This window comes from Thermobia domestica, chromosome 1, assembly GCF_964235325.1.
Source record: "Thermobia domestica chromosome 1, izTheDome1.hap1.1, whole genome shotgun sequence".
NCBI classification, from domain to species: Eukaryota; Metazoa; Arthropoda; class Insecta; order Zygentoma; family Lepismatidae; genus Thermobia; species Thermobia domestica.
In genome coordinates this window covers 312,566,596-312,585,374 of record NC_137454.1, presented here as the reverse complement: position 1 = coordinate 312,585,374, position 18,779 = coordinate 312,566,596, and the positions used below count along the sequence as shown (strand labels likewise).

At 35.3% G+C, this 18,779-nt stretch overlaps 1 protein-coding gene across 1 annotated transcript in view; it reads left to right on the top strand.

Moving 5' to 3' along the window:
* LOC145662266 (calcium-activated chloride channel regulator 1-like) overlaps nucleotides 1-18,779 on the top strand; it is a 122,410-nt gene that overhangs the window by 83,828 nt on the left and 19,803 nt on the right. Inside the window, exon 12 of the mRNA XM_081727654.1 lies at nucleotides 13,163-13,369. Within this exon, the coding sequence (XP_081583780.1) occupies nucleotides 13,163-13,369 (207 nt within the window). The remainder of the gene's footprint in view (nucleotides 1-13,162; nucleotides 13,370-18,779) is intronic.

Genomic DNA, 18,779 nt, shown 5'->3' with positions numbered 1-18,779 from the left:
CTTAATTTTGTTTCCTAATTTTCTTTCCCTTGTGTTAATATAATTGAAATATCTAATATCTATCTATCTATCTATCTTATATATATATATATATATATATATATATATATATATATATATATATATATATATATATATATATATATATATATATATATGGTGGGAATTTGTTTCTTTCATAGAGAATTTCCCCACTTCCGGGATCTCCTTTTCCTTGAATTAATTTCCACTAACGTTTCTATTACATCGAATGCTTCTTCCTGTTTACATATTTTTACATTATTTCAGCAAATAGTTTTATATAAAAAAGCATAATAAGTATCAAGTGATTACCACTTCAAAGTACTGTAAAGTTATTGTTGATTTGCAGTTTAGCGTCACTCTTCGGCTCCGAGGCTATATGAGACCTAGAACTATTGCTTAAGGCGGAGTCAATAAATTTCAAAACATTCAAATGGGTTCAAATTAAAAAGCTCTCTCATCGAGAATCGAACGCTGTAGTGCGCGCTTTAGCCCCTAGACCAGTGGGAAGGGCTGCACTGTAAAGCACCGAGAAGAAAAGACAAAGCATTATGGTATTTATGGTATGCCTAATGTCAACCAGTTTCTCCTGATTTTAATGTGCAGAGTGGATATTCAAGATGCTGCTTCAATCGAATTGCACATTATGACATTCGTCACCTTCCACAATTGTATCTATATTGTTAAATAAAAATTTGTATTTTTGTTTTCTTATTTTTGTTTCAATTTGGATGTATTTTTTTTGTCCACGTTTTCTTTCACGAAACTGGGCAGTGGTCATCGCGTTCAGCATCCAACAGGACACCCTCGCTTGTCACTAGGGTAATTTATTGTTCTCGGGTAGCGAAGAAACCCCAGCCATCTTAACGAACTACACACGCACACACACACAAATTTTAAAAATTAACAGAAGAGAGAGAAAGACAAAATTTTAAAAACTAAGGCAGTTGTACGGAAGCCTTCGAAAAGACACTACGGTAGACAGTGCCTTCTTTGTTTGTAGTGGATTTTTTTTATATTCTAAACATCATCATCATGCATAAATAGTTACAGACGGTAGTGTCGTCCTAGTCAATGTGCCGAACATCTTGTATTATCTAGACTTACTCTCTCCTGATGATGTGTGTATTGGACAGTGTATTTGTGTGCAGTAACATGGCGTGGCTAGTAAGCTTCAACGAGATGTCAGTACCAGAACTTATTTCTGTCTTGTCGCAGAGGGAAGGAGAGGACTCAGCCCCCAGCCTCCAATCTCGAGTGTATACGAGTAACAATGAAGTAAGAGAACGAGCGTTTTCACACATGAAAACTGAGGTAGGCTATTTAAATCTTTATTTACTAATCAGACTGTTGGATGTGCGATGGATCACGGTTTCATGGCCACTGTGGTTATCATCCATTACATTACCTTTTGCTGCACCGATCCATAGCTTCTGTGTTGGGGGAATCTCAACAAACTTTAAATTCAACGTTCGTTATTTTGGAGACTTATCAATAACGTATATTGAATTCCCAAAAGAAGAAGTGACTCTTATTTTTGCTATGTGGGCGAAATTAAAACTTTATTTTCTCCATCAATAAAAACTGTGCAGATGACCAAATTTTAATTATAATAACAATAATATTTTTTTAATCAAATTAAGTTATCACTTACATCGGTCTTCTAATGACCTAGGGTTGCTAGTGGTCATAATTTAAGTTCCAGATATGATTTTGTAAAATCGAGACCATTTGTAGATTAATATTCACAAATATTGTAAAATCGCTTCCTTATCATTCATGTCATTGATGACATAAAATTAACAATATGGTCAGTTCATCTAAGATTGTTATAAACAGAGTAGCATTTGATATCTTATGGTTTATCTATTTATCAGACATCAAGTCAGATGTATTCTTGACAATTTTTTTTTACTGGTAGGAAAATACAACGTTAAGCCTATTACCAGGACTAAATTCACGAAAGGTTGTGCACGAGTCAATTTTTATTAAATAAATGTCAATATTATAAATATGACCAATTAATAAGTAAACGTCAATATTTTTTTTTAATGTACAAGTATAAATATTTCTATGTGTATTATTAAACATAGTTTTGTGTATCAAGTGCTTTATATACATATACTTATATGATTGTGAAGATCAAAATGATTTGGTATTAAGGTTATATATATATATATAAGTATAATTAATGATTATTTCGTATGTTTAATTTGTGTAGATGTATTTCATACACTCGTATACAAACTTAACGTTATCTATTCTAAACTTCGTAAGTGCACTTTTATTCTGTTTATCCCTCATATATTTTCGAGCTTTCACTCATCTAGCAAGTCATGACTGCACAAAAATTCAGAAGTATCCACAACCTCTAAATTACTCAAGTATTTTTCTCCTTTCATCATTTTTCTCTTTTTAATATATTTCTTCTTTTAAATAAATGGTATTCGTTTGTAATAAATCATTTTACGTGTAACTCGATACCTGTGTATCAATGTACTATCTCGTAAAAGGTAAATCAAAATCAATTCAATTCATTTAGGTGCCAAAAAGGATTTTTAAGGCCTGATATTGTAAATGTAGTTTAAATAATATTCTTGTACTCAAACAAAATAACAAATTCAATTCTCTTTGTAAAATTAAGAAGATTGCAAGAAGGTAATTGTTATTAACCATTTTCAAAGTCACAGTAATTATTTCTATAACAAAATTCCTGTTACGTAACCATTTTTTAAATTTCTTTGTTTTATTGTTGTTTCAAGGAAAAGAAAATCAAAATTATTGTTAACTCATTTAATATTCACATTCAAATTTTTCTTTAGTCATTAAAAGTTTATTTCCATTATCAAATTCCTGTTTCCATTTATGTAAAACATTTTTAACTTATTTACTTTGGCTAACTCAGTAATCCTTTTATTATTATTATTATTATTTTTGAGTCTATACTATTAGTGTTTTTGGTGATAGTTGAGCTGACTATCACTAACGCCGTTCACTCAAATCACTCAGTTAAATACTAGGTTTTATTTTCATTTTTAAAAAAAATACGTTTAGTGAAGTCTAAAAATTGCATCAGGCAGCAACTAAATTCTTAAACATTTAAGAATTTATTTGCTTCTTGAGAGATGGTCAGCCAGGCTATCCCAATCAAATTGCATTAGCGTAATTGTATTTCAGCCATGCAGCATGTGAAAGAAAACTGGCCAAAACATTTTATTTAGCGTTTATGACATTTTCTTTAAATTCCACTTTTAAGACTTACCTTTCTCCAAAGCCCTGGAATCCGTTCGGAGAGGGGTTGGTCTAGGAGTAAAGTAGGAGGGGAGGTCATATTCAGACGGCCCAGCGGACGAATCCTCAAATCTGTAGTGTTTTCAGCTGATCCGAGGTTCGACTCCAGTCGGACTCAAACCCCGGGAAAGCTCACCGTGAAAAACAGCGCATCGAACAGGCACACGAACAATGTACACCGTGAAAAATGGCGCCCGAACAGGGACCCGTGTATTTTGTAAAAAAAAAAAAAAAAAAAGTCTTCGGGAATATTAGGTTGATTCGCAGTAAATAAAAATATTTTCTCTCCTAAGTACGAACTCGACGAGTGTCATAACACTCATTACATTACTCTTTTATTTTCGGTAATCTAAAATTTTTCTATTTATTTTGGATACAACAGTTTCAGCGGAACAGCCCAGAAAGACTTACGTGTTAAAACAAAAAAAAAAAAAAAAAGATCACATTCTGTCGACCGTTCAATTTTTTTGTTACTCTTCTGAGTATTTGAACCATAGAAGGGAGGAAAGCTCAGGTCAAGAAGACTTCGTTAGCGACAGGGGGTGAGCCTTCTGACAATTGTTAAAAAAAAAAAAGTAAGAGAGTACTGTATTGGCAAAGCTTAAAATGGTCCGTTTTCTTTCTGTCCTTTGCCTAGAGTTGACTGGATTAAAAAAAAAAAAGAAGAAGAAAAGTAGAATACAAAAGTGAACGGGACACCAAAAAGAAACAGGTAAAATAAAAGTAAGTACAATTAACTCTAAGTTAATTTATTTTTATCTTTTGCTATATGTATCTACTTCAAACCCAGTTAATCAGTTATTAGTATTATTCTATTCGTGAGGTATTTGTATACTCGTAAGTTTAGTAACATTTTAGGTTTAAGTATTCATTTTTATGCTCCACATTATATTAATAAAACACCAATATCTTTATTTTCTCTTGTTAAGTATTGTATATTTACTGGTCTTATATTTTCTATTTATGACTGTTAGTATGTTAAATGTACAGTATTTACTGCTAGGATATCTTGATTTATTTCTATATGATGTAAGAAATATCTAATATTAGTGAGTAGTTACACGAAAGAGAGAGAGAGAGATTAGATAATGTATGATGTTCAAACGGCACTGGAACGAAGGCGGCACTACTTATTTTATGAAATCATTTTTATTAATTGGTCAGTGCAACATTTGTGTATATATACATACATATATTACTTTAATTTTTATTGTGATGATACTGTGTGTAAAGGGATAACGGTCCTGATTTTTTTTTAAGAGTTACAGATGCCGAAACTGCGATCTTCAACAAGAGAAAAAAGAAGAAAAATAATATTCGGAGAAAAACAACGTTGCTCGAAATGTCAACGTAACTTGTGGGAGCAGGAGTCGGAGTCCACAGAGCTAAGCATTGACTGCGTCATATGTGGTGAGATAAGAAAAAGACAAAGCCGCAGAAAATTGTCACCAGAGGAAAATTCGGCACAGCTAGGCAACAAACAAATAGGGAACACCATGGATGTAGGAGATACATCCGAGAAAGGCGTCACGCCGAACAACAGTACACAAAGCGACATAAAAATGCCAGTATGGTTTCGCATGTACGTGGAACAGCAAAAGAATAAACGGCAAGAACAAATTAAGATATTAGAAGACAAGCTACAACAGCTTGAAGAGGGATTAAGCAAGAAAACCAGAGAAATGGAGAAAAGGGTGGTGCAGCAAATTGAAAGGAAGCAAAAACAGTTGCTGCAAGATGTGCGGCAGATCTGTTCTAACGTAGAGGCGCAGACCAAAACAAACAAACTGGAGTTACAGACTCAAATGGAAAACTTAAAGCAGTTTGTGCGACATGGACAGGAGGATATAACAGCGCAAATAACCTCACAATTGAACAGAATTAAAAATTTTAAAGACTCCGTGCGACAATCGCAGGAGCAGCTTGTTAAACAAATAACCTCACAGTCCAACATCATTGACACACTGCGACTACGTCAGCAGGAAGGTCAAAGAAAAACTGAAGCCATTCAGGACCAAGTGGATCAATTGGCTACTTCGCTGACAAACCGATTAAGTCAGTTGGTAGAGCAGAGAATGGCAGAAACGGTGAGGACAGCACCTTCCACTTCTCAAGTAAAAAACGAGCAGGCGCATAGAGCACCAACGCCTCCTCCATCCAATCCGTTCTTGCAGGGTCTAGGTCAAAAAAACCATGTGTCAAATAGATCGGCTAACTCACACATCAGTATAAAAAGTTTTTTTGCGTGCTCCAAAAATTAACGAGTTACCTACATTTAATCCAAACACCGACACAAATCTACCCTCCGTATTCTTGGACCGATTGGCGGATGACTGTCGTCTATATGGGATTGCACAGGAAAAACTTCTACCCATCCTGCCACGCATCTTGCGAGGCGCAGCCAAGATGTGGGTCGATAATCATTTAAACCAATTTAGATCTTTTGACGATTTTAAAAACGCGTTTCTAAGAAACTTTCAGAGTAAGGCTATAGTACAGAGGAAACTCACTCGCTTGAGGAACACCAGGTATAGAGTCAACTCCAAAAAAACGCTCCGGGAATTCTTCTGGGAGCAGGTAAAATCGTTCCGTGAACTGAGTCCCAGCATGTCAGAAACGAAAATCTTGTCAAACGTCAAAAACATGTTGCCTATCAGGGTACAAAAACAGCTGATAGGAGTTCATTTAGAGGACACGGAGCAGCTCTCTATGATCCTTTGGGATAGTGAGGAGCTGGATCGTATTAAATTGCAACAAAGGGACCGGAACGCACAAAAAAATCAGAAAGGAGTCGCCCAAGGCCAAAAAAAAGTACAGCAATTACAAGGACAGTACCAAAGGGGGCAGGAGTACACAAACCATCAACAGAGACAACATAGAAATCACCCTTACCAAACACAACATAGTGAGCGCGCTACACAACAGTCGGCAAGTAGTAACGAAGATGATGAAAGTACGAAGAGACGAGAAACACCTCCGTCCAGAGGTCAACAATCGCAAAGGTTCCAGGGAAGTTCACGGAACAGAGGCGGAAGGCGTAAAAGACAAATCAGCCAAGTCAATACCCAGGAAGTAGGTGTACAAAATCGGCGAAAAAACTCTAAACCTTATCGTCGTGGCATAAAAGGCAGGCAAAATGTAATTAGCCAAACTACAAACGGTTCCGAAAGTGCAACCCAGCAAACCGGTCAGCAGTCGGAAAACTAAAAGTTGACCGCCAACGTTGTGGGTTTCGGGTTGACGGTCAGTCCCAGTCTGCTAAAAAGGAACCCGATATAGTAGTTGATGACACCAATGGGAAACAAAATGAAACCACAGTAAAGGTAAGAATTGAGGCAGAAAACAGGAGGTTCGCAAAAACTAATCAAGAAAACAGTGTAACACAAATACCAAAAAGCATTGATCCCAAGAAAATGAACGTGCATGTCTCCGCAACTTGGCTTACCTCAAATAATCATGAAAACAAAAAAAAAAATGATGAATTCCATCGATATCTAACACCCAGGATAAAAGTTGTGATAAATAAACATACCTTTAAGGCAATTTTGGATACGGGCAGCAAAGCTACGTTGATTACGGAGGACACTTGGAAAAAGATATCTGCAAATGTGCGCAACCCAACAATGCGACAAGCGCAGGAGATCAAATTGGTGGACTTCACGAAAAAATGCCAATCCAGAGCAATCGGTCAAGCAGTTATACCGATTGAACTCTCGAAGATGGAGATCGCGTTAAAGGTACTGGTGGTCAAAAAACTCAACGCACCCATTCTCCTTGGCGTGGACTTTCTGCACCGTGTACGCGCCGAGCTAAATTTCAATCGCTGTGAGCTGCAAGCGGATGCAGAACCCGCCAACATAATCCGCAAATTCATGCCTGTGTCAGGAAGTGATGAGGAACTTTGTGTCAAAAAAAATCTCCAAATTTCAAATGTGACGAAAAAAAATTTGATGCAAGAAATTAAAAAAAAAGTGGAGGCAGCAAATTTACCCTCGCACATGGGGGCGCAACAGCTTCAAAACATACTCCGTAATCACAGTTCAATGTTTTCTGATCGCCCAGGACGCTGTAGGGTGTATAAACATAATATCGTTGTAGAAACGGAGGAAGCCATAGTTTCCAAAATATATCCAGTGGCATTAGCACACAGGGATGAAGTGCGTAAACATCTTAAACAAATGCTTAAATGAAACATTATTAAACCATCAAAATCCTGCCATTTAAATCCACTATTGATTGTCCCTAAAAGCAATAAAACTTTACGTCTTTGCGTTGATTTTCGCCTATTGAATAAACATACGAAGGTCTTACAAACACGACCACTAGATATTCAAAAAATACTTCAGAGGTTTCATGGTGTCAAATACTTTAAAAGAATAAATATAAACAGCAGTTTCTGGCAGCTTGAATTGACCAAACGCTCAAAACCTTACACTGCCTTTCCTTTTGAGAACAAGCTTTACGAATTCCAGGTAATGCCATTTGGTTTGTGTAATGGAACACAATCATTCACCAACGCGATAAACATAGTTTTGGGAAACTCTGTACAAGAGTTTGTAACTTGTTATGTAGATGATCTCTTAATATTCTCAAGATCAATGGAAGAACATTTACAGCATATTGACCATGTCTTGTCATTAATTCAAAAAGCAGGGATAACAGTGAAGTTAAAAAAATCTGATTTTGGGTTAAAGAAAATATCATTTTTGGGGCATATAATATCACCAACTGGCATTACAAAAGATAGAGGAAAGGTAGAGGCAATTCTAAATTTACAGGAACCACGTACCATTAAGCAAGTTAGACGTTTTCTTGGAATACTTGGGTATCACAGGTCATACATTCAAAACTTTGCAACAATAGCAAAACCTCTATTTAAATTATTACAGAAAAATCGGAGATGGAAATGGACGGAAAAACATCAAAGGAGTTTCGAGGAGCTGAAGCAGGCAGTTGCCAAGGATATAATGCTTTATCACCCTAACTTCAACGAGCCATTTTTTTTGCAATGCAACGCATGTTTATCTGGCCTCGGGGGTTGTCTATATCAAAAACAGGAAGACCAAAAGCGAGTTATTCAGTATGCCAGCAGAAGCCTACGAGGAGCAGAGAAGAATTATGCAATAAACAAACTGGAATGCCTTGCCATATTATGGTGCATTCAAAAGTTTCGTATATATCTCCTCGGCAGAAAATTCACGGTCATTACTAATCATAAGAACTTGCAATGGCTGCATAGAAGCAAAAACTGGAATAGTCGACTAACTCGTTGGAGTGTACAATTACAAAACTATACATTTAAAGTACAGCACTGCAAGAAAAAAAAAAACACCGTAGCAAATTCTCTATCCAGATATTATGAAAATGGCCCGGCCAGTACCATTAGTGTAAACACTGTAAGAAAAGAAAGTGAGATATTAAATATTACCAAGGCAAAATTAGCTAAATTGCAGAGAAAAAATATGCAATGGCGACCAATCATCGATTTCCTTGAGAGAGGCAGCAATAAAGATGAAAATCCTAAAAGTCGCAATTGGAGTCAAAGTTACCAATTAGTGGAAAAAATTCTTTGTCTCAAAAACTTTCACAATCCAAAAATGGTGATTATTTGTCTTCCGAAAGAACTTACAGAGAAGGCCTTACATGATGCACACAATGCAAATAGACATTTCGGCTTCTATAAATCGTAAAAAACTCTCAGTAGCCTCTATTACTGAAAAAAAATAAAAAGCAAACTAAAAATGTTAATAGGTAACTACGAAGTCTGTGCTAAAGCTAAAGTAGATCGCCGCCTTCCTGCGAGGTCTCTCACTTCACTGGTAGCCACTAAGCCCAAATATATCTATTACGTTGACTTGGTAAAACCTTTGCCTAGGGCAACTACGGGGAAAAAATATATTCTCACAGTAATGAATGGATATACAAAATATTTGGTAGCATTAGCTATTCGCAATATCTCCACAAACATGATTCTCAAATACCTACAACAATATGTTTTTGCAGTAGTAAGAATACCAAATGCTATCTTTAGCGACCAAGGCCCGCAATTCACAAGTACACAATGAAAGGATGCCATGCAGAGCTTGTCAATAAAAGTGCTCTACGCTCCACCCTATCATCCAAAAGCCAATCTCGTGGAAAGGACACACGCAAAACTTCATCGTCTTTTTCAAGTATTTTGTCAAAAAAATCACAATACTTGGGCACAACATCTACCCAAGATAGTAATCTTGTTAAATTATGCAGTAAGTAAAAGTTTATCTTACTCGCCTGCAGAGTTATTTCTAGGTTCCCTAAAAAAAAACCCCATATTTGAGCATTTTGGAATTCCCAGGGAAAAAAGTCAAACGTTGCAAAATAAGTTAGTTTATGCAATAAAAAGGAGTACCAAGCTAAAAAATAAAAAAAATCAAAGACTCGCCAGAGCTAAACCAACAATAAAACCAGGAGATCTAGTATTCCTTCGATCTCACAAACTGAGTGCAATGGTAGATCAAACAATCAAAAAATTCTTTGATCTATACTCCGGCCCATACTATGTCAAAAATAAAATTAAACAAAACGTATACACACTCATGGATTGTGTAACAGGAAAACAGACAGTGCCACAGCATATAGAAAATATAAAGGCTTGGAGGTGCTCACAAGAGAAAAAAAAGCATTGAATGCAGCACATAAACAAACAATTGGATCCAAAAGCATCCACTAGCCAGCAAACACAAAAAAAATAATTTATCGGGATAAAATATTATCATATTTGTTTTGGTTTAATGCAACAATTGTCGGTGACTCATTGTCACTTACAAAAACTCCGTTAAGATGAAGCAGATCTTCCGTTACACTACATCTCATGCTTCATCTTAGGAGGGGGGTAATTATGACATTCGTCACCTTCCACAATTGTATCTATATTGTTAAATAAAAATTTGTATTTTTGTTTTCTTATTTTTGTTTCAATTTGGATGTATTTTTTTTGTCCACGTTTTCTTTCACGAAACTGGGCAGTGGTCATCGCGTTCAGCATCCAACAGGACACCCTCGCTTGTCACTAGGGTAATTTATTGTTCTCGGGTAGCGAAGAAACCCCAGCCATCTTAACGAACTACACACGCACACACACACAAATTTTAAAAATTAACAGAAGAGAGAGAAAGACAAAATTTTAAAAACTAAGGCAGTTGTACGGAAGCCTTCGAAAAGACACTACGGTAGACAGTGCCTTCTTTGTTTGTAGTGGATTTTTTTTATATTCTAAACATCATCATCATGCATAAATAGTTACAGACGGTAGTGTCGTCCTAGTCAATGTGCCAAACATCTTGTATTATCTAGACTTACTCTCTCCTGATGATGTGTGTATTGGACAGTGTATTTGTGTGCAGTAACATGGCGTGGCTAGTAAGCTTCAACGAGATGTCAGTACCAGAACTTATTTCTGTCTTGTCGCAGAGGGAAGGAGAGGACTCAGCCCCCAGCCTCCAATCTCGAGTGTATACGAGTAACAATGAAGTAAGAGAACGAGCGTTTTCACACATGAAAACTGAGGTAGGCTATTTAAATCTTTATTTACTAATCAGACTGTTGGATGTGCGATAGATCACGGTTTCATGGCCACTGTGGTTATCATCCATTACATTACCTTTTGCTGCACCGATCCATAGCTTCTGTGTTGGGGGAATCTCAACAAACTTTAAATTCAACGTTCGTTATTTTGGAGACTTATCAATAACGTATATTGAATTCCCAAAAGAAAAAGTGACTCTTATTTTTGCTATGTGGGCGAAATTAAAACTTTATTTTCTCCATCAATAAAAACTGTGCAGATGACCAAATTTTAATTATAATAACAATAATATTTTTTTAATCAAATTAAGTTATCACTTACATCGGTCTTCTAATGACCTAGGGTTGCTAGTGGTCATAATTTAAGTTCCAGATATGATTTTGTAAAATCGAGACCATTTGTAGATTAATATTCACAAATATTGTAAAATCGCTTCCTTATCATTCATGTCATTGATGACATAAAATTAACAATATGGTCAGTTCATCTAAGATTGTTATAAACAGAGTAGCATTTAATATCTTATGGTTTATCTATTTATCAGACATCAAGTCAGATGTATTCTTAACAATTTTTTTTTACTGGTAGGAAAATACAACGTTAAGCCTATTACCAGGACTAAATTCACGAAAGGTTGTGCACGAGTCAATTTTTATTAAATAAATGTCAATATTATAAATATAACCAATTAATAAGTAAACGTCAATATTTTTTTTTAATGTACAAGTATAAATATTTCTATGTGTATTATTAAACATAGTTTTGTGTATCAAGTGCTTTATATACATATACTTATATGATTGTGAAAATCAAAATGATTTGGTATTAAGGTTATATATATATATATAAGTATAATTAATAATTATTTCGTATGTTTAATTTGTGTAAATGTATTTCATACACTCGTATACAAACTTAACGTTATCTATTCTAAACTTCGTAAGTGCACTTTTATTCTGTTTATCCCTCATATATTTTCGAGCTTTCACTCATCTAGCAAGTCATGACTGCACAAAAATTCAAAAGTATCCACAACCTCTAAATTACTCAAGTATTTTTCTCCTTTCATCATTTTTCTCTTTTTAATATATTTCTTCTTTTAAATAAATGGTATTCGTTTGTAATAAATCATTTTACGTGTAACTCGATACCTGTGTATCAATGTACTATCTCGTAAAAGGTAAATCAAAATCAATTCAATTCATTTAGGTGCCAAAAAGGATTTTTAAGGCCTAATATTGTAAATGTAGTTTAAATAATATTCTTGTACTCAAACAAAATAACAAATTCAATTCTCTTTGTAAAATTAAGAAGATTGCAAGAAGGTAATTGTTATTAACCATTTTCAAAGTCACAGTAATTATTTCTATAACAAAATTCCTGTTACGTAACCATTTTTTAAATTTCTTTGTTTTATTGTTGTTTCAAGGAAAAAAAAATCAAAATTATTGTTAACTCATTTAATATTCACATTCAAATTTTTCTTTAGTCATTAAAAGTTTATTTCCATTATCAAATTCCTGTTTCCATTTATATAAAACATTTTTAACTTATTTACTTTGGCTAACTCAGTAATCCTTTTATTATTATTATTATTATTTTTAAGTCTATACTATTAGTGTTTTTGGTAATAGTTGAGCTAACTATCACTAACGCCGTTCACTCAAATCACTCAGTTAAATACTAGGTTTTATTTTCATTTTTAAAAAAAATACGTTTAGTGAAGTCTAAAAATTGCATCAGGCAGCAACTAAATTCTTAAACATTTAAGAATTTATTTGCTTCTTGAGAGATGGTCAGCCAGGCTATCCCAATCAAATTGCATTAGCGTAATTGTATTTCAGCCATGCAGCATGTAAAAGAAAACTGGCCAAAACATTTTATTTAGCGTTTATAACATTTTCTTTAAATTCCACTTTTAAAACTTACCTTTCTCCAAAGCCCTGGAATCCGTTCGAAAAGGGGTTGGTCTAGGAGTAAAGTAGGAGGGGAGGTCATATTCAGACGGCCCAGCGGACGAATCCTCAAATCTGTAGTGTTTTCAGCTGATCCGAGGTTCGACTCCAGTCGAACTCAAACCCCGGGAAAGCTCACCGTAAAAAAACAGCGCATCAAACAGGCACACAAACAATGTACACCGTGAAAACATTATCATTCCATCAAATTATTTTCTCTCCGTTCCTTGAATTTATCATGTCCATTCGATTAATAAACGAGTTTGTAGGATATTTGTTATTGAATATTTAATTTAATTTACATTTAAACTAGTTGTTTATCCGTTCGCAGACAACGTCCAGATGGTGACTGGGCCTTCCTTTTGGATCACAGAAGCTGTAACCGAAGACGAAGACGTTGCTCCTCCAGCTCGTATTTTGGATCTCAAAGTAAAATATATCGATTTGAGTATTTGTCAGCAGACTATTTCTTGTGACGGTTATGCACCAGTAAATTTGACCTGGACAGCCACCGGGGACAACTACACGGAAGGTCAAGGTACGTTATTAAGCCATTATTATCAAAACGCAGTTGTGTGTAGATAGACGGAAGAGGAAACAAATTTCCAGTAGTTTACCATAGATATCAACATTGACACTCCGTTTCCAAATCGGACAAAGAAATACATATGATATTAATAACAAATTTGAGGAAAAGCTGTGAAGAACAAATTATGAAAATGAACTTTAGAAAGATAAAAGCCATGGTACTGGAATGAACTGGTAGAGAAAGTGAAACAGGTGACTATACTCCGCGTCACCCAAATTGGAGTATGGCATCAGTCCATAAGCTCGCCGTGCCCTGTTATTAAACCTTCAGGGAGGAATTTAATCATTCATAATTGGTTTTGTTTGTATTTCTGGACAATTATGAATGATTAGATTCGTCGCTGAAGGTTTGGTAACAACGCTCTGCGAACTTATTGGCTGACACCACACACCGATTAGTTTTCGTTACCTAGGTAGTATTATTAGTGGTGATATCAAATGTGAACGTGAAATAAAAGCAAGATTAGGAATAGCCAAAGAAGCATTTACGAGGAAGAAAAGTCTATTTTGTGGGTCCTTGAATAAAAGGTTGAAAGAAAGACCATAAAATGCTTCGTGTAAAGTATTGTACTATGTGGGGTAGAAACGTGGACATTACCAAAAGCGATTTAAAAAGACTGTAGACTTTCAAAAAGTAGGTGTAAACAAGAATGGAGAGAATTAGCTCGGTCGAACGAGAAACGAATGACGAAGTGTTAGAAATAAGAAGCCAAAGAGAACAATTTTAAATGTAATAAAAAGGGGAAGATATGCTCTTGGGACATTGGAAAAGGAACTTAATCAGGAGGGATGTACTGGTAAAAGATATGGTGGCAGGAGGAAAAGGGAGAGGCGAAAGAGCCTACAGCTGATAAATGGTATTAAAACAGAAAAAATTCTACGTGAACAGGAAGAGATTAACTGAAGACCGTGGTGCATGGAAGTTCCTCAGTTTGGGGTAAGCGACCTCTCCATAATGTTAGAGTATCTATGACGTTTCGGAACACTTGTTGTTTAATCAGTAATCAAGGATTACATACGAACTTCTGCAATGCATGCGACTTTATTTGCTTCTGGTGGCTTTCAGATAAATGTATGAGGTCCGAAAGTTATAATAATAATAATAATAATAATAATAATAATAATAATAATAATAATAATAATAATAATAATAATAATAATAATAATAATAGCTGTAATTTTTGCTTGAATTCCCAAAGTTTTAAGCTTTATATACTACGAGGCGCGTGCGAGAATTAACCTTCGATTGGTCACTGTGTGTGAGGTAGTGGTGGCAGAGCTACCATCTTTGCACAGACGTGCGCGGTAGATCAGTCTATATCCGGCCATGGTAGAGTGAAGGTTGCCTAATCACTAGTTCTACTTTTATAGCTTCTCAAAATGAGTGCTGCAAATAGAAAACCCCGCCAAGTGTGAGGTGCGAGCTGTTATATGTTCTTTTAGGCAAAAACATATTCGGCAGCAGTTGTTCATCGGGAACTTTGTGCCGTGTATGAACCAAGTGTGATGCGTGAAGAAGTTGTTCGTGAATGGAAAATATTCATGACGAAAAGAGGAGTGGCAGGCCATCAGTGGTCAGTGATGAACTCGTTCAGAAAATTTGTGGAAAAGATCGTCGAAATTGACGTTTCACAATCTCGGAGCTTTTCGATGAATTTCCACAAATTTCCACGATTGTGTTATATGGCGTAGTGACACAGAGGTTAGGTTACAGGAAGTACTATGGCTCAAGGCAGAGGCGGGAGTTTTTATACTGATGAAATTTCACCATGGAAGCAGTGTAGAGATATAATAAATGCTTGAATGTTTATGGAAACTATGTTGAAACATAGAGCAAAAAAGTAGTTTTCAGCTATATATAGAAAATTCTTCTTATTTATTTGGTGTTTCTTTTTTAACCATACGGAGGTTACTTTTCGGATGACCCTCATATTTCGCTCCATAATGCACAGTAACGGATTTACTTCAAGCATGTTGCCATATTTCTGATTTCCTTATACATGACAGCCTCCGTTTTCTTTGAGTTTGAGATTATACATCCTTATGCAACAGCAAGGTTATAAAGGATGTGACGTACTAATAACGTGACCGATTTTTAAATCCAGTTCAGTTGGTGAATACATAGACCAGCCTTTAATAGAGTATAAGCTGTTCCTCACCACACTATCTCGCCTTGAAGAGAGGTGGATTGCAGAACCAGGCCAATGGTTGTGGCTATGTTCTTCTGTTTACACGAAACTGACTAAAATATTTGATTCATCCATTTTAATTCTAGAAATGTACAACTTTGATAAGTTATAATTTTTAGTAGTTTTACTTGCACTGATACTACCCGATAGACCTTGTCAGCTTGCTTTCATAAATAAGGAATAGCAAAAATATTTGATAAAAATTTTCCTTATAATATTTTTTTTTTCCTTATAATTCTCTTAATCCTTCCTTATTGAGGAAAAATCCATGATGTCTTGGTCCAGGCGGCAGCAGAAAGTGTCTGTATCTATTTATATAAAACTGAATGTAACTATGTTTGTGACTTCATAACTGTTGAACCACGAGACCGATCTCGATTCAATTTACCATATAGATGAGGTTCGGGCCTAGGATGGTTCTTATCATTTCACTTAGATGATGCACCAAAGGGGAGGGGGAGATATATAAAAAAATGATCGAAAATGTGTCGAATCCACAGTCTTCGGGGCAGCTCAGTTGAACAATAACACTTCAGATATCGTTTAAATCCAAATTCAGCCCCGCAACTAGGTGAGGGTAGGGTTGCCAACTCTGGAAAATAAGAAAACCGGCACCTCCTCAAAATTCCCTATGATATAGATCTAACTGGGGATGATTCCATACCGGGACCAAGTACCTGGAGGAAACCTATATATCGCCTAAAAGCTCTTGTCATGAAAAGTACGAAACCGTTTTCAAATCACGGGCAAACCAGCAACTTCAACCTATAAGGATTCTCTTTGTTGGTTTTGTGACCCTATGTCAGGCATATTCGACAGAATGAAAATGAATATTTAGATGTAACACGCAAAAGTGCCTGAGCCCATCATGTTCTTTTTTGGCTCATAGCTAGAACGTGATTTGAGTCAGAGTTTCATAATATCACTTTGCACACTGACGTACCCATTTGGTCAGTGTTGCCAACGAACTGTAAATACAATGTGGAAGATGGTTTCTGTACCACTGAATGTATATCCATGAAACGTGGCATAAACATCGTTAGTAATTGGAGAAAATATACTATGGATGTATTTCTCTCCGAAGTACTCCAGTTTGTCAGTGTTGACAACCATTTTTTGTAAAAATGAGAAGTTGTCTATTCATTTCTATTCTATCGAATATGTCATACATAGGGTCACAAACACCAACAAATCGGCCCCTTATAGGGTCAAATTGCGCGTTTGCCCGTGATTTGAAAATGGTTTCGTACTTCTCATGACAAGAGCTTTCAGACGATATATAGGTTTCCTCCAGGTACTTGGTCCCGGTATGGAATCATCCCTAGTAAGTGTGAAGTATCTCTGTTCGGACCCATCCATGGGAAGGAAATGTATTATCGTAAGCAAATGTGCATTAGCACCTGTATTCTGCATATCCTTAGTACATTCATTAATAATCTTAATAGATACATTGTGCGATGAATTAGAAACTAAAATCGGCATTGGTCATTTTATTGTATTTACCAGTAACTGCCTCTTCTTTAAAATTATCGAAATAGAAGAACAAAAGTAGGAAATTTGATTTGTCAATTTTTGTAGCTGTTAACTTGTTGTTTTATTCCATTAATATTTTGTATATTGTTATTTTATAATTTAGAATGTTTAATTTTGTATATATATGTTTTAATATAAAATATTAATCTGTATGTGACAATTTTGGATTTGTAAAATGAAATTCATTCTTTACGCTTATACTTCAACTACAGGAAATTGTTTTAGCTAGTTCTTCTTCACTCTCAATAAATGTATAAAATTCCTTTGAAAGTAAATTTCAAATTTTCCGTGATACAATCCATGTCATCTCTTTGAAATTATCTAAACAGATGAATAAAATATATCAATCGTTGATAGATGATAAAAGGTGACAGTTTTGGATTTACAGAATGAAAATTACTTTTTAAATCTATACTTCGAACTGTATACAAATTTGAAAAAAAAAAAAAAAAAAGGCCATAGAGGGACTGGTAAGAAGTTTGTACCGGTCGCCGGCTTTAGTCAAAATAGCAATAGGCTACTATTTCCGCCCAGGCCGGTGAAAAACCGGCCAGTTGGCAACCCTAGTTGAGGGAGTATGATCGAAAATAAACTAGCCTATATTAGTCGGGGTCGCTAAGACGAACAATGACACTTCCGATGCAGTTCAAATCCAAATTCAAAGTATTCTCCCTGTGCGAAGAATTGTATTCTGCTAGTATATTAAGTTGTGAAACAGTGAGCTTAAGGTAACTTTTGAATTTTAGAGTTCTAGCTTTGGTTTAGTTAATTTTCTAAAATAGGTGTACCGTCTCATTTTAGAAATCCATTTTTAAGTTCGGGAGTTTGTCTTCAAGGCAAAAATGTAAATACACCATTTCCACCATTCACTTCACAAAGTTATGTCATAAATAATATTTGAAACAGTTAAATGGTTCTTTCTTTTTAAAGAAATCATTTCGAGGGTAATGAACTCTTGTTAAAACTCAGTATTAGATTCCGAGACATCAATCCTAAGATACTCCCATTGGTTTGGTTTGAACACCCAGCCAACAACGGATACGGTTAACATTAATCGAAATTCAACTCGGCAGGGCTGACAAGAGGTCACTTATCATTGAAGCCAAGCAGGCAAACCCTCTTTACTTGGCACAGCCCCAAACAAACCCATGTTAGTCAACAGTCCAAGTGTTTCGTATCCTTGTTATGCGTCCAAGCAAACTGATGACTGACAAGTGATGTGATAGATGGGGAAACGCCACTTTGAATACATACTGAAGTCACGTACTCTTCGTTTCCAGTTACACACAACCTCACGAAGAATAAACCAGCTACTGAATATCTCTTTCCGTTGTTAGCCTGTTTCCGATAGTATTTCGTTGTCATTAAAATTCACTTCATGTACGCTCTAAATTTCGCTAGTTACTAGAATATTGTATATCAGGAAGTATATGCCTTTTCGAATTACTATCCCGACTCACTTATGATGTATTAATACTTCCATATTTTGAAAAAAAAATATGCAAAAAAAATTAACGAACTAAACTTAAAAATGAAGCCTATCAAAATATAATTAATTAAATTAAAAATAACAGTTAAGATTAAAATTAACTTCCAAAGTAATTGTTTAAAATTAAAATTAACCAGTTGAGAATGCTC